This window comes from Macrosteles quadrilineatus, unplaced genomic scaffold, assembly GCF_028750875.1.
Source record: "Macrosteles quadrilineatus isolate MER2022 unplaced genomic scaffold, UCM_ALF_1.0 Scaffold_2__2_contigs__length_208266976, whole genome shotgun sequence".
NCBI lineage: Eukaryota > Metazoa > Arthropoda > Insecta > Hemiptera > Cicadellidae > Macrosteles > Macrosteles quadrilineatus.
This window is the reverse complement of record NW_026542595.1, coordinates 187266541-187284278: the sequence shown is the minus strand read 5'-3', so window position 1 is coordinate 187284278 and position 17738 is coordinate 187266541. Positions and strand designations below refer to the sequence as shown.

General features: G+C 35.1%; 1 protein-coding gene across 1 annotated transcript; it reads left to right on the top strand.

Annotated features, from left to right (window-relative positions):
• Positions 1–244: 244 nt before the first annotated feature.
• Positions 245–8825, top strand: LOC128985397 (RNA-binding protein 7-like). The gene is made up of 2 exons (XM_054404856.1): positions 245–474; positions 7192–8825. The coding sequence occupies exons 1-2, from the start codon at positions 373–375 to the stop codon at positions 8041–8043; spliced, it is 954 nt and encodes a 317-aa protein (XP_054260831.1). The 5' UTR covers positions 245–372; the 3' UTR covers positions 8044–8825.
• The last annotated feature ends 8913 nt before the right edge of the window (positions 8826–17738 follow it).

Below are 17738 nucleotides of genomic sequence, written 5' to 3'. Positions count from 1 at the left end.
ATGTCAATATTATCGTTACCATACCATTTTACTATGCACCTAGAACATACTCAATGGTAAAGTTTAGTTTATAGTCAACGTAGTTGGGTAGTTGCCTAGATTTAGACGGCACTGTTACGAGCCAACCACCAAAAAAAGCTTGAAAAACATCAAAAAATGTAAACACTACCACACCACTACTACTACTACACTAAATCAAAAACGTCAAAAACACTTAAAAAAACACTACACACCTCCCCTCCTGTCCTGATGATGACATTTATCTAGATAGGTTAGAAATTTATTTGTAATAGTAATGTTTCTAACATTTTAAAACTTAAATAATTAGTAACATTATCTAGTTGCTATTTTATTAGCAAGTGTGAAATAGTCATGATGAGAATGGACAGAGATGAGTCCGACGAGCGTACCCTATGGTGTGGAAATATCTCTGACCAAGTATCTGATGAAGTCTTATATGAACTATTTCTCCAGGTTTGTTGATAAGCTAATGTAATAACATTTCATTTGTTCACACTTCAATGCATGTAAATGCCTGCTAACCCTTCACAGGGTAGGCCTGTATTTAAATTTTACGGTTGAAAGTTTATGTGACTAGTAAGTTAGCCCAACTAACATAACTTAGATAGCCTAGGCCTAACAAAGTAACATTGGAGGATTGATAGCCTAGTGGTGGTAATCACCGAATGAAAATAACTGAATCAATCGGTTATTTATGCTAAACAGAAAAATTCGGTTATTCTATCCTGGTTCGGTTAAATTACTCTCACCGAGTGATTCGGTGATTTTAACCCTTAGAGTGCCAGGCGAGAAATAAAAGTAACGCTCAAAAAATGCCGATGATTTTTCCCGAAGGTCGCGCTAAAAATGCCGAGCGCGATCTGGCGATGTTTAGGTTAAAATTTCGTAAAAATCGAATTTTCGATATTTCGACCAACGAAAATTGATGTATCGCATCTAGTAACTTTTGACTCAATGTTAATATATGGGTTAAAAGAATCCGAGTATCCATTCGGTTGTTATGACAACTGTTCGATCATTACGAAACGTCCGGTCAGCCGGACGTTGGCACTTTTGGCTCGTTCTAAAAACGTCCGGTCGGCCGGACGTCGGCACTTTTGGCTCGTTTTAAAAACGTCCGGTTCCCCGGACGTTGGCACTCAAAGGGTTTTTTAAGTAACAAAAAGTTTTGTCAGTTAAATTTAGGCTAGGCCTATTTTACAATTTTTTATTTTGATGTTATATTATACTATACCTATGTTATTACAAACTTATATTTTTAACCCTAAATTGTTAGACTAAAATATTACTTTTGTAAATAAAGAAGACAAGTCGAAAACAGTTTAAACTTAAAGATGTTGCTGGTGGGCCTACTGGGTAGGCATAAGTATTGACTAACTTAAATGTTAGCCTACTTAACTTATTCAGTCATTGTACAAATGTTAAGAATATTGGCAAATATAGGCTAGGACACTAGAGGAATCGCTAGGGGCTCAAAAGCGCATCCTAAAAATCCGCAACGATGACATCATAGTTTAGTTCAAAATTCCTCCGTTAACAGCGTTGTAGTAGAGCTGTCAGATCTCCTCTTGAGGGAACACCATTACCGCAACGATACGGTATTCAGCCATCGGCCTCGGTGGTGTAGTAGATAGCGTACCGAGCTGATAAACCGAAGATACTGGGTTCGAATTCCGCTGGCAGCACTAACTTTTTGTCAACAATTTTTTTTCATATCAGCAAGTTTGGTTGGTTGGTTAGGTTATAACAGTTTAATTTTATAATTAAAAAATTATAAAATTGAATTTTAGGCATTTATAATTTTATTTTATGAACAAAACTATTTTTTAGATTAGTAAACCTTCATTCGATTTTTTCATTATCAGCACGTTTGGTTAGGTTATGACAGTTTAATTTAATAATTGAAACACTACATTTTAAAATTACTTTTATAATCTTTCTTAATTTTATAATTAACTAGGCCTAACAGTGAAGTAAAAATTACGCGCTGTGCTCTACTACAACGCTGTTAACGGAGGAATTTTGAACTAAACTATGATGTCATCGTTGCGGATTTTTAGAATGCGCTTTTGAGCCCCTAGCGATTCCTAGGACACTACCGGTAGGGCTTAAATAATTTTTTTTTTTTTTTTTTAGTTATTGAGCAATTCTACTGGTATAGGGCAAAATTCGTTAACTTCAGTTTAGGTAAAAAAAAAAAAACATTGGCTGTCATGTCTCCAGGTAAAATCGACATCACTTTAGCATAAGTTATCGCTTCAAAATCAATTTTTCAATGGGCAGATCTTTTGGGGATCAGTAGAATAGAAGTGTGGCTTAAAAATCTCTCTTTATTCTAAGGAATTAAGTTATCGTCAAAGTTCATTTTCCACGAGAAAAAAAAATTCTTTTGAGGCCCCCACCCTGGCTGAAGCCCCTGATTGCTTTACTTGAATACTTTCTTATGAAATGGTGTGTCATTGTAGTGTTTGGTGTTTGTGTGTATGGTGTATTGTGGGTTTGTTTTGGGGCCTGTTTTTATAACTAATATAATATATATAAATACCTCGTCACAGCTCTGAAGTTGCTGTATATTACAGCTGTTTCGGCATCAAAATGCCATCATCAGATACACATATCCACCTAAATTGGCGTCGTTAATCTGTACACACACACGAACACGATAAAAACATAAAAACACGTAAAACAAGGGACAGGCCTGTCGCGTACATGATTGCTACGAGTACGGAAGCTGACAGTCAGCTTCCAGTCAGCTTTGCAGTCAGCTTCCGTACTCGTAGCAATCATGTACGCGACAGGCCTGTCCCTTGTTTTACGTGTTTTTATGTTTTTATCGTGTTCGTGTGTGTGTACAGATTAACGACGCCAATTTAGGTGGATATGTGTATCTGATGATGGCATTTTGATGCCGAAACAGCTGTAATATACAGCAACTTCAGAGCTGTGACGAGGTATTTATATATATTATATTAGTCATCTAGTCAGCTCAGGGGCTAAACCATGTCTATTGACCTGTTTTTATGGTGAGCAGTGTGCTCTTGGAAGAACTCATCTAATTTGAAATATGGTTTTTGGATTAGATATTCTTTGAGTGTTTTGAAAAAAGTTTTTTGTAGATTTTATTAGTTTTATATGTTCTGGGAGAGCAGTAAGAGTCCTTGGAGGCTAGCGGCCATCTTGGATGATTTCAAACCGCTGCTGAAGAGCTAATTATCATCCAAAAATAGTTTTTCAAACACCAAAATGATTAGAATGTAAATAAGTTATTGTGAGATTAGAAATGTTGTTCGTTGTTTGGAATGTATTTCCAAGGGAGTACATGGAAGCCAACGGCCATCTTGGATTTGTCCGCCATTTAAGAGCAATGTTAATTTTGTTATTTTCAAACAGCCACTCAAATACCAAAGTGATTGTAATACAAATATCTAGTATCCTGTGAGATTAGAAATTTGCTTTGTAGTTTTTAAATTGTTTTATGAGTTATGTCTAGGCTCCAAGGACTCTTAAAAACTTTTGATCCCATGATTTGTGGTGTTTTGCTGGTTTTTTACAATCTGCGTTGTTGGATATCGTAGTTTATTTTTTTGCTTCTTAAGTTATATTTGTGAAAGTTTTCCCTAAGCTTTGGGAGGTTTAAATAGCTTCAAGGATGTAAAGTTTGGTACGCTAAGGATTTTGTTTTTGATTAAGTATGGTTTACAATGATCTTGTGGTTGTAGATTTTCGATGATTCTTAACGCCATTTTTATAAGTATTTAGTTTAGTCTATATGGATGTAGCAATCCGCTGCTGTCCCATAGATATTATTCCGAAGTGCAGGTGAGATTCGAAGAGTGTGTAGTACGTATATGCCTATAAATATCCATGTCAAGACCTCCTAGTAGCTGGATTACAGGACGATTTAGAGCATTAGTTTACTAAATATCACATCTTATTTAGGTATGTGAGGAAGGCAGGTCGGGCTTTATGAGGATTTAAGGCTGTATTAAGTGTTTTGAAGATAGGTTAGCTTTGGATGGTAAAGATAGTGAACCGAGTAGTTAATTTCAGGCTATGTTAATGATGATACTTAATGATATGATACTACTTATAAAGATTTATAGGCTAGTATGTAAGCCTATATCTTTGCTTGTGTCATTTATTTATTTTTTTAAGGGAACAGTCCAAACCCTGGTATTATCTAATGTCGACCTTTTGTTAATGATATCTTGGTTTGGATATTCTCGCTTGACTAACCAAGACAGTTCATTTGTAACAATCGCCAACAATTTATATATCGGCAAAGCTTTCATAAAAAGTGTCCTGTTGGTTTTCTTATGAGAAGATCTTTAAACACATTTAGTGCAGTTAAATGTCAGTAGGTCTCTTATCTTTTGTTTAAAGAAATAAGGACCCAGTTCGCAAACTGTGTTTCCAGCCATTAAAAAAAAAAAATACATCCTAAATTGCCGGTCACTGGTGACTAGACGCACAATGATGTCTGTAGACACTGTGACAAAAATACTTTATTTTGATCTCACAAAAATACTTTATTTTTGATCTCACAAAAATACTTTATTTTTGATCTCACAAAAATACTTTATTTTTGATCTCACAAAAATACTTTATTTTTGATCTAACAAAAACTGTTTTTCACACTAAAAATGTTAACACGTTGGCGGCGGCACGTCAAATGGCGGGCGTATCCCCAGTGCGGCGCAGCCTGCAGCGTCAAACAAACCCGATTGCCGCGTGTGACTGGCTTTCCAATTTCGGGCTGACGAATAGTAAATAGCGTGCGAGGATGTCCTGCTTTAAGACGAGAGTCGATGTAGATCGCTAAACACTTACAGATAGCAGCACTGCTTGGAACATAGCCGGTCCCATTGGAATTGTATTGCCAAATGGAGGGAAAACGGCAGGACAAAAAGTAGATTTTTGAGATTGCCAGAGGGGGATTTTCGGGTAAATTTACTACCAACCTACACCACAGCAAAATACAGTATACTATTGAGCAGTGCTGTGCGAGGTTTCAAGTTTCTAGCTCTAATCCTGGCTTAAAAATAAATCATTTCGTACTGCATTGCAGCTTGGGAGCGGACGCACCCACCAGGATGGCATTAGGGTTCCGTGTGGGAGCGATCGCTCCCATGCCGCCTCGAACGTGTTAAATAGCACTATTACTAATATTTATATACAGTCCCCTTTTCCCTCCCAACCATTGTTTATTTCACTTACGGTGGAGTCATGGAACACTGACTTACACCATCAGACTGACTTAAATCATGGTTGGTATCAGCAGGCTACTTGAAGAAGCCTAGTTAGTTTCGTTTGGGTACTTTGGTATTATATGAAGGTCACTCTTATACAGCACGCTGTGTCGATTTTGTTAGGTTGGGTTATAGAAATATGACTCATCTGGTATCGTTGAATTCATAACGAAACAAGCAAAGTCCTACAAACATATTTATGATAACCCCAACCTAACATAACTGCCGCAGCGTGCTGTAAAATATGTGGCCTCCGTATAACACCAAAGTACCTTAGTTTGTAATATTGTCCTACATGCTGTTTATTGCCAAGCTACTTTGAATAAAAGGTTTAATTCGTTTGCCAGTTCACTTAACACCTTGATTTTGCTGTCCAGATTTGTCTATTGACTCTCTAGGTGTTTTGGAATCAATGTTAAAAATCAAATAACTTATACATTTTTATTTTATTCAAACATTTTCACGATAACTTCTACTTTGGGATTACTGGGTAATTTCAAGAAAATCACAGTCAATCTGTGCACAATGTAAGTACCGTACCTACATAGGTACCTGTCAGTGATGCCACTTTGTGTTGTTGGTCTTCATAGTAAGGTAGAACCCCTAATATCCTGCCTCGGAATTCCTGGTCCTCGGTTTATCCCGTCACTTCCCGGAATCGATACCAAAAATATTTCCCATGCTGTACATGTAGTCTCCATAATTTGAGCTATCTCACGGTTTGTCTGTTTCCTGTTCATACATTTTTCGGGGTTTCGGTTTCACTACCCAGTTAAGCTAGTAGATTCCCAAAAGAGACTTAAACACTACTTTTAACCAATCACAAGTTAAGTTATAGTTGTAATTAGATACAAATTGTCTTTTTAATAATAGGTTGGTTCATCTGGCCAAAATGTTATTGGGTCAGGAGCTCGGTCCCATGTAGGCCGGATATGAGGGGTTTTACTGTATATTGCACCACCCAAACTTAAGTTTCACGACCAAGATTAAGCTGAGGTCGGAAAATGAGAGAGGGTTAAAAAAGACACTTGCCATTTAGTCAACTATATATTTTTCATCATTTTGCAAAACAAATTAACAATCTATAACATCAATCTAGGTAACCTATCAAAACGGATTCTAACTTGTTTTCAATTTCGCTAATGCAAAAACAAGCAGTATTTTAGTAAGTGATTTAATCATTGCATTATTGTGTACATTATACTATGGTTATGTCAAACTATTAACCAGAGAATGCAACAATAAGCTACAACCGATTAAATAAATCGAAATATAATTACGATACATGCAATTGCTTACAATTGAAGTTTACAACTGAGTTTTATTACCTAGGGCCAGGGGCTAAAAATGATTAGCCTAGGGGGTAAAGAACTACTTTACACCTGCAAAACATGTAGGCCCTAGGCTATTAAAAACTGTTGTTTTTGTTACATTACTACCTATATCCTTTTGATAGTTAAAACTGGAACCAGCTGTCTTGTTCATTCGGTTTTCAATAAATAGTGGTCCTGGCTCATGAAACAGCTGGTCTTAGGCAGTAACAAGGCTCTACGTAAATAAGGCATCTCATTCTAGTCTTCACTAATTATTTATCATTAATATTTGGGTTAGAATACGCACCTAAACAATAATAATACTTTAAAACAGTGCATAGTTGTCAGTTTTTTTTTTTTTTTTTTTTTAGGCTAATACATGCTAAGGAAAAAGTAGGGAAACATTAAACATGATGCCCAAACCATTTTCTTTACAATAATCTAAAATTTGGAAATTTCTAGAGATAGAATTTTTAGATTGGTGTTCCCCTTCAACCAATATGGCTTAGTCATGTACGAATTTATTATGATTGGGGGGTTACTTTTCACTTTTTTGGGGGGTTTTTTTACAGGGGTTTCTACCTATTTCTAGTTAAAATTTGTTGCAGGCTGGTCCTTTGGAAAGTGTTCGAAGACCAAGAGATCCAAATGGACGACCCAAATCGTTTGCATTTATTGTCTTTAAGCACGAATGCTCTGTGCCTTATGCTTTGGAACTGTTAAGAGGAGAGAAACTGTTTAACAGACCCTTAAACCTGTCTGGTCGTAGCAGACTGCATCACATTCCAGTGCTTGACACTCACATAACAGAGTTCACTGAGCAAGAAGTCCATCCTCCAAGAATAGAAGAAAGGAATCACAGAGATAAAAGACGTTCAGATAAGGAGAAAGATAGCAAGGAACCTTCGTCATGGGCTGAAGTGAACGCATTGCGAGGACAAAGTTCACTCAACGGTCATTCAAAGAGGAATGATCTACAAGGACGCTCTAGCCAAAGTAGAGATTCAAGAAACTACTCAGAAACGCAGAATGTTCCAGGTTTTGCCAACTATGAACAGCTGCTCCAATTGGGAAATCAGATGTTACCAATGGGACTAGGAATGCCTCCTTTTGCGGGAGGTTCCATGGGTCCAATGGGCCCAATGAATCTTATGGGTATGATGAATCCTATGGGTATGAATCCTATGGGTATGAATCCTATGGGTATGATGAGCCCTGGTATGTACCCGAGTATGCAGGATATGAGTGGAGGTAGACGCAACTCCCCAGAGAAGGACAGAAGAAATGATCATTACGAAGAGAGAAGAAACAGAAGAGACCACCCCTACCATGATAAACGTCATGAGAGTCAGCTTGATAATAGATATCATGATGATCGCAGTCATAGGCGTCATGATAGAGGTTACTCATCTTCTAAATCATCACACGAACGTGAAAGGAGAGACAGAAGAAGCCGTTGATTTCAAATTTTAATGACTATTGGTAAAAATAGTGTAATGTTTTAACACGAAGGATTTAAAACGCATTATTTCCTCTGTTTGTGAATATATTGAAAATTTATGTATTTAGAGATATTAAATTTTTCAGGAATGTAAATAGTAAAACATCGTAAGGTAAATTTATAATTTATCTAATACACTCTATCTTAGGTTTTTTTAAGCAAATTTATTCCTAAGAAGTATTTTTTAAATGTGTGTTAATTTTTCCCAAAATGCTTACTTACCTAGCCTTGGGGAGGTCTTTGGTTTGATGATTAATTCAAAAACCAATTTCTAGTTGAAAACAGGGACTGATAAGAACTCCCAACTGTCACACTGTTTATCTAAATCAGTAGGCATCCTCCCTTTTGGAAATCAAATTTAAGGCTGTTTAGTTTTAGGAAACCCAGCTAAAGTGAGGTTTTGTGTTTTACCATTAGTCTTTTTAACGTCATTGAAGTTAAATATTATTGGACTTATTTTAGCTGCAGGTCCTTTGCATTTTTGCTCCTGTCCCTTCATTTTGGTAGTTTTGTCATTATTTAAACAACCCCAAAATTGTCAGACCCCACTCTCGTCAACAAACTAGTCTGCGTACTCTTGACAAAAATAACATCTTTTTCTTAAAAATGTAAGTTCTTGTTGTGTTGTTGTTTGGTCGTAAATTTGCATGTCTGATTTTTTTGTTTTTGTTCAATTGTACTAAAAACTATAAATACTAATATATAAAAAAAATTTTATTTTGAATATTAAGCGAGATATAGAGCTTGAAAGTAGTAAATTTTTCATCTTTGGTACCAGTTCACAGGGAGAATGGGTAATGCGATTCTCACCAAAATTGGCATTCAGGTGTGGAAAAATAAGATAATAATCACTAACTACTACTGTCCTTAAAATTATAAATTTTTATTTTTTTTTTTTCAATTTAGTTTTTATAAAAATTTTTAAAATTTAAAAATAGCTGTTTGTTTTTGGGAAAAATGTATCTGTATGTTGGAATTTAAAAAAATGTGATATGTAAACTCGTTTGGGTTGTGAATTCGTACCTTTGATGCCTTGCACTGTCGGAGCACTACTCGTTGAAAGTGTGTACACTAACACCGGGGCTGTAGAGTGCTTTAACATCACGTGATTATAAACATCTTTTAACATTGAAAGAATACGTTCATCGTTGTATTCTAAAGCCCCGGTGTTACTGTACGTACACTCTCAACGAGTAGTGCTCCGACAGCGCAAAGCATCAAAGGTACGAATTCACAGCCCAAACGAGTTAACATTAATTTAATTTTTTTATAAAAAAGCAAATTTTTAAAAACGTTAAAAATTTATAATTTTAAATAGTTAGTGATTATTATCTTATTTTTCCACACCCGAATGCCAATTGTGGTGAGAATCGCATTACCCATTCTCCCTGTGTACTTGTACCAAAGATGAAAAATTTACTACTTTCAAGCTCTATATCTCGCTTAATATTCAAAATAAATAATTTTGTCTTATATATTTGTATCTCTAATTTTTAGTACAATTGATCAATAACAAAAAATACATCAAATTTTTTACCAAACACCCTTAAGCTACATTATACCTATTTTAAGTATAAAAACACCTTTTTAATAAATAAAAATTGTGTCTTAATTTTTAATTTGTATGTGGATAGGGCATGAGTTCTATTTTTCTGTACATGTTTCTTTTTGTTCAATGTTTTATATTATACTTACTTCTAATGGTCGCATGTCTTTTTACAGAAGAAATAAACACATTTGCCATCCTAAATTATTAATTTTATATATCCTCATATCTTATAACCATAGTTTTTATTATAATTTTCTTCTGGCCAAGTTGAGGATATGTGGTGGGTTAGGTCATAGATAAAACATACTCCCTTAGTAGATTTCTCATCCTTATGGAACAGCTGAAGACAATTTTATTGTTAGTTCATGTACGGTTTATGCAGAGGTCGTGTTTTGTTTACAATTTGTTTCCCGTTATTACAGCCATTTAAAACCTCGTTTAACCAAATAATACGATCTAATCATAAACAATAACTTGTCCCCTAGTTATATAACCAAACAGTAAAGCACAAATTAAGAAATTAACCCTAAATAATGGAAACAAAGTTGCATTGACACTAGCGCCTTTGTGTCACGTACATGAACTAGACACGAAAAACGTGCTTCAAAATTTACAATGGGATGAGAAGTCTACTTGTGTTGGTTAGTCTATGGTTAGGTTGATCTGGCTATATTTGAAAATTCCAAAATGTATAGAAGACTGAGCAATATGAACATATTAATACTACTAGGAATGGCAGGAGGATTATATATTGTTATTCACACTTTCCATCAACAGGCGTAATTAGACTTTTTGATTGGTTAACAATTTTAACATTTTAATTCCATCTGTTAGCTTTTAAACTAAGATTTTTTTCTGGTTACTTGTTTGTAAAGTATAAACTCACTGTAAAATAATCTATCTATAACTGCTGTCTGTCCAACCTTGCAGGTCATGAAGGATGAGTGTATGAATGAATTATATGGAAACATTGTTACTGACTAAGATCAGATGGTTCTTAAGTCAATTTACTTGTTCTCAGGGTTGAACCAGTAACTTTCCGATTACAAGTAGAGCACTATGTCCACTCAGCTATTTATAGCAATGCAAGTATTGTATTGTGAGTTTATAAAATCCCAACTGAAGAATTAATAAATTAAAATAACATTTAAATCACAATTCACTAAAGTTACAACCTGTGTGTAAGAATAGAGATTCTAAGATTGGACCAATGGTTGCTTTAGCAAAGGCAAAGAGCTAGCTAGTTTTTAATTCAAATAATGTAGTAGAACTTGATTTTTTACATCAACAAAATGAAGCGATTCATTGAGGCTGTCGCTGGATCAACTTCAGCAATTGCTAAATATAAATAATTTAAACACAAGGATTTAATATTTGGAATGGTAATACAAACAATGTAGATTCTGAATAGCCAAAAACATCCCTTGAAGTTGGGAGAGGGAAGTAAAACTACGGTTATTGAAAGCTTTATTAATTTACTTTTCTGCATGGTTGTATTAATTCATATTTTTATTCAAATTTTATTATCTACCGGGATTACTATGGGCAACACCCATAACCATCTGGTTTTCTTATTCAACATTCATTTTCTTTAAGAGAACCAACAGAACCCTAATTATGAGTATATGTTCGGCCCTAGACTGTTGAATATTATTTAAAATGTCTCTTTTCTTAACAAAATCCTTGTAAAATTCACAGACCTTTTCATTAGGTTCTTGGTTTTCTGGACAGTGGACACCCTATCCAGATAGTTTGGATTAGCTGGACTGTAGTGTAGATGTGCAAACAATTAATAGTCTCACCACATCCCACTACAAGATGAAGTCCGTTGTAGCAGGTTTATTGTTTCCTGTTGTGGGTCTGTATGGTCTGACTAAAGTAGGAGGTTTCACTATTTTCTGCGGACTCACAGTTTCCTCTAGGGCAGGATGCGGTAGAGTGCTAGAGCGTAGATATTGTAGGAACCTGATGGTGTAGAAATATATCATCTCAATAATACTGATGACGCTGCAACCTAACACCAGTCCGAATATTCCTCCTACCATTGCTGTAAAATGCATAAAAACAAAGTTTGTCAGTAGTTTTCTGTTACATTTATGTTTACTGCTCTGAACTATAATTTTTTTATTATTAGAATATCAGTATTAAGTAATAAATACCCCCGCCGCAGCAAACCTGCAGACTAATTTCCATGCCTGAATTGATGTACATTTAAATAACATTAGGTTAAACGTGTACCTAGGTTTGCTGCTGCAGGGAGGCTAATAAAGTGTGTTTTTTATTCAAATATTAATAGCTTAGTATACAATGAATAAATTTGCCAAGTTTGATCAAAATATGTCCATAAACAAGCAAACTACAATATTCTCCATAAGAATAACATGGGAATTTTAAATTTACAATTTTTTTAATTTTCTTCGTTATCAATAACCGCACATAAACACTTCAATGTACAATTATTTTTGTCTATTTAAGCTCTTTAAAATGGTCTAGAGAGAAATTGGGAAATTTTGTGTTTTGAGGGTCAAAAATGAGAAAAATCTATTTTTTACCCCATAAAACCCCGTTCCCATCGCCCGATCATGCTGGTTCACGAACTCATTCAAGTTTATCCTGCCTTACACCTTAGTATCTAAACTTTCCACCAATATGGAGTAAATTAGGCTATACAGAATCTGATCTAATATGAATTTTTTTTTTTATAATATAAATGGATCTATGAATGTAAATATTTTTACGAACATTGAATATAAAACACAAACAACATACTAAAATGTTCTGCTATTATTTTTTACATAGGAAGGGAAATTAATGATAGTTGTTATTGCTATAATGTGTAAAACAAGAATTAGAAAATAATGGAATTATAAAAACACTTACCCAACTGGTGCTGTTGAGCGTAAGATGTTTGCCGTTGATGTCGCGATGTGATGTGGTCGTCATAGAAAAGATGGACAACCACTTCATTCTTTGAGGCATTTCTTGTGCCACTAAACATGAAAAATAATGTTTAAAAAAAAGTAGCAATGAGCTTAGATAAATTTTTTACGTCGACACGTCAAAGTGGTGAGCGATGAATGTTGAATGAATTAGATGACAGCTTTGTTACTAAGATCAGCTGGTTCATTATCCAGGACCATTTATTTTTCAGCCCAAAGATTAACACGTTTGTGGCGGCAGGCGTTTCCGTGTACCTCATGGCCATCCTCCCTGAAAGTTTAACATCACATCTTCCTTCTCACTCACATTCTTACTAATAACGTCAGTTTCATCGTCACTTGTCCAATCACCTTCCCCGTCACTAAATACAGAGTCCGGATCATCTGGGTCCAACATTTTGCAAGAGAAACTAACTCCAAAACAGCGATCAAAACAGTTGTGCAAGTGCTCAACCTTGACACTGATTAGTGACTTAGTTACTGAGAGCACCACGCCTACCGTCGAAGATGCACTATCCAATGCAAACCCACGTCCTCATAAAATATACAGTATATACTATTGAGCAGTGCTGTGGGAAGTTTCAGATTTCTAGCTCTAATCCAGGCTTAAAAATAAATCATTGCAGCTTAGGAGCGAGCGCACCCACCATGACATTAGGGTTCAGTGTGGGAGCGGTTGGTCCCATGCTGCCACGAATGTGTTAAGAAGAGTTAAACATATAAACATTTTTGCTTGCCTTAAAATCTAAAGATTCGTGGTTCTATTCTAAGCAAGATTGTTTGTAGACCCAGATGCCATTTGTCCTTGAGCTATCAATTAACGATGCTATCTAAAAAACGGGTGACACTAGATAGTAACGATAGGTACCAGGATTTTGACCGTTCCCTTACAAAAATAGTAAATACTAGAAGAAAATACTATTACAATGAAACAGCTGGGTCCAGTTTCATACCACCATAAAGCTTCTGTATCTTCTCAGGATCAAAATGGCAACCTTCTGAATACTATTACCATTACAGTATGAGCACCAATTGAGATGTGGGTCAAGGGGGGAAAGGCCCTCTCTATGAGATCCAAACAATTTTTATTACAAATTAAAAATATTATGCAAAAACATCTATAAATATACAGTAGAAAGCAAAATTTGTTAAATTAACCATTTTGTATACATACACATTTTTTAAATATTCCAAAAAAGGACCCTAAAACCCCCTTTTATCAGGGGTTGTGCCTCAAGTACCCCCATCCCCCAATGAAACAGTTAGATGGACGCCCATGAATTGAGGTGAGTTCCAATTAACTACTTAATTAGTTTTAACAGTATTAAAGTGTTCAATGCTATGTTATCAAAACAAACCTGGTGATTCCGTTGAACTGAGGTGCCTCTAGATCTCCCGTAGTTGATGAGATATCGTAACTGAAGTAGGTACATTCCTCCAGGCAGTCTATGTGAGAGCCTTGTATCATCACTGTTATGGTACTATCCGACTTATTGTCCCAGTCATCTGATAAAAAGATGATTTGTTATTACTTTTCTTAGTCTCCAACCTAAACTGTATACGGGTCCGCTCATGTGGTATCCACAGGGAGCCGAGCAGTTACTTGCCGAAATACAACTAGGGTCAATGGGTGTTTTACTTGTTATTCGGCGAACGTCAATGCTTGTTTCTTGCTCCATGTCGGTCTTTTGCACACACCAAAGCAACAACAGACTGCTCAGTTAGTGACCAATGTGTGGGCATCTCTGCTCGGAAACTATTTAAATTGGTGTAAAATACCTGCATTTATGCGATCTTGTGTTGTAGCTGAGTTGCTACCGGTTTCAACTCACATTGGAGTCATCTTCAGGCAGTTATAAGATGTCATATCGCTTCATTCGAAGGTCGTCAGTGGATAATAAATACATAAACAAAACACAAACACGTACACGGACATAAAAAAGAACATTTAAAGCTGTAAAATACTGAGAACGGTAGGCCTACGGTACACGACACGACGTGATCGGGCGAAAGTTATGTCTAGACATAACTTTCGCCCGATCACGTTGTGTCGTGTAGCGATATGACATCTTATAACTGCCTGAAGATGACTCCAATGTGAGTTGAAACCGGTAGCAACTCAGCTACAACACAAGATCGCATAAATGCAGGTATTTTACACCAATTTATAGTATTTAAATGCGATCAGGAGGCTAAAATTCAATATAATGAAACTATTTAAGTAGCGGCAGCGGTAGTAGACCACTTGTCAAATACTCTTGCTCTGCGAATGCCATATATTAGGCACCTGTCTAATCCACTTGGGTCAGTAAAATCATTGACACTAGTGTCAATATAAACACTAGTGTTTTAATAGTCAATGGTAAAATAGAAGCATTGATATATCCGTAAAATATCTACATTAACTCTGGTATATTTTTTACATCCCATTATGTTTCTATTCCAATAGATAAAACCCTAACAAAGTGTTGGTGGGTTATGTTTTGTGATGTGACAAATATACCAGAACATATGTTCATGAATTTGACTACATATGTTATACTTACTCGTGAATTTCTTCAAGCAGATGTGGTCTCCAAGTGAACACGTTTTTACATTATCTGAAAGAAAGAATACAGAATTGTATGAAATGTTTGACATGTTTTAATATTACTTTATTTAACTTCTGTAATCAAAATAATCATCACAGCTTGCCAAGATAGATACTGGAGAGGATCTAGTGTTTGTCTATTAATCAGAAAGTTGTTGGTTTAATCCTGAAAAAGTCATGAAGCAGGTTAGCATTTTCTTTGGCCTAAATTATATACCCTGTTGTGAAGGTCTAATTTAAGTCAAAGATACAAGATATTACTAACACATATAGAGCCAAGACTAAACGTAGCATTAGCATTGAGATAAATAGCATGTTTGTAAATACCTACCAAAAAGAGTTAATTAAGAGGGTTCCACCTGGCTGGTTACCACTTAAACATGGTCCTACAAAAAAGAACCTCGTGGCATTATTTAAGTGTTTATCAAGTTGAAATAAACGGTAAAATATTCACAAAGATCCAAACCATGGCCTCGATGAACTGAAACTTCGTAATTGTTTCTTTAAGTGTTTACTGAATCATTTTGAACATCCGTAAATTAGCCTTTTTCACATGTGATTTTAGCTTTTAAGGGTTAAGCATCAATTTATTCCCATCCATTGCAAGCTCTGATATGTTAAGAGCACAAAAAGCACACAATCATTGGAAACAAATTAGTTTTAGAGTTTTGAGTGCTTGTACCATAAAATACAGAAGAGGCATGTTTAGCCGCCATCTTGAATTTCCTGGGTAGAACCCTCTTAAAACATTAAAAAAAAAAATCTAGTCATTCTTAGTTCATAACAAATGAAACGTATAAAAGATTCAAACATTGGTTTTACTCAGTTTTGGATAGTTGAAAGGCAAACAGTTGCAAGTCTCAATAACGGAGTCCATGCGAGCTTCTATCAGACAGTTCTTGAAGCTGTAGTAGGCAAAGTACTTGAGTTTGATCTCGTCATGGAAGAAGCATTTGCGTAATGTAGGCGACAGCTCTCGTAATTCCTCAAAGCCGAATCGAGATTTTGGTGTGATACTGACAAAAGTCTCTCGACCAACGTCCAGCGTACTACGAACCTCCAGTCCACTGGGGTAGTCTATGTAGTTGTGAACCAAGACCTTGCAACACCACAAAATATTACAGTATAACTAACAATTAATTGTGAAAAACTATACCCTACTAGAGTGCTAATTAATTTTTCAATTTTATTTTATTTTTCTTTATTAAAATCTGAGTTTACTGACTTCATCATCACACTAATGTTGATTAAAATTAGTTAAAATTTGCGTCTTAGTAATTTTACACGCTTAATTACTTAATTAAGTATATAACTTTTAACTGGAATTATTTCCAAATTTACACCATTACAGCTTTTAAATTAAATTTAAATTTACAAAAACGGAATATTCTCTCCTATCTATTTTATGTTGAATCAAGGATGCTATTTTGTTGGTGGTTGAATAAACTGTGGTAAATTATTAAGTATATTACAACAGAAATAGGTGTTTAAAAAGTGCTAAATTTACACATCATATTACAGGTTTTAAAAGGTCGAGTTAGGTATTACTTGTCAGCTCAAACAATGATGTTTAAAAGGAAGATTTGTGAAAGCTATCATCCTCTGTAATTTTTTCTCTACTATAAGTTAAGCTAGCACACAACTTAGAGTATCTAATTAATACTTTTCAGGTATGATTTCCAAAGTCAATAATATGTAGTCCTTTTTTAAATCCCTAAAAAATTAAAATTTGGGAAAGGGGCTTGGACTCGTCCCCTAAAGTGTTTGAGTGTTTTTTCACACAAAACTGGCATTGGCACTCACGTCTAGACAATTTTAAAAATCACCTCATTAAAATGTTATAAACCAGACAATATAAAGTGAAGTACCTTGATCCCTGCGCTGTGGTCTGTGGATGCAAAGTAGTCATTAACAGCTGGTTGCATTGTAACACTAACTCCTCTCTCTGGACCAGCTGAGAATGCATCTAGCTGATTGAAAGCGTTTCGGCGAGCGCGACTGGCTCGCACATGTCTGTACAGTCATGATTATGACCAAGTTTATATAAATAAAAAAATTACATAATCTGCTAAAACAGTAGTAGTAGAGGTTGGATACAATTATTCTTAAAAATTACTGCATTGTCAGGCTGGGTCATTTGTCATTTAAGGTGAAGAAGTTAAATTATGTTTAGGTTTAGGAGTAATTGCCGAGTTTAGAGATACTAATGTACCACATTAATATGTATTTGACTAACAATAAAGTGTTTGTATCTTGATCCACTTTGTACATTTAAACACTATACTTTATTTACATACTTACTTTATTTTTTACTTACATTATATTTATGTTCATTGAACAATACAACCATGGGATATTTATGTGGTTGAATTTTACAAAAGTAGATCATATGAATAAAAAAAATTTGGGTGAACTCTAAGGTTATATACATCGATGGACACCAGTTCACCTTCCTTTGCATGAAAGTAGCGAAAACGTAGTTCACATACATACAAGCTTAAAAACCTAAATAAATAAGGTGAATTGAATACCTTAAGGCTGTAAAAGGAGTTTTATATTGCAGATATAGCTAATTT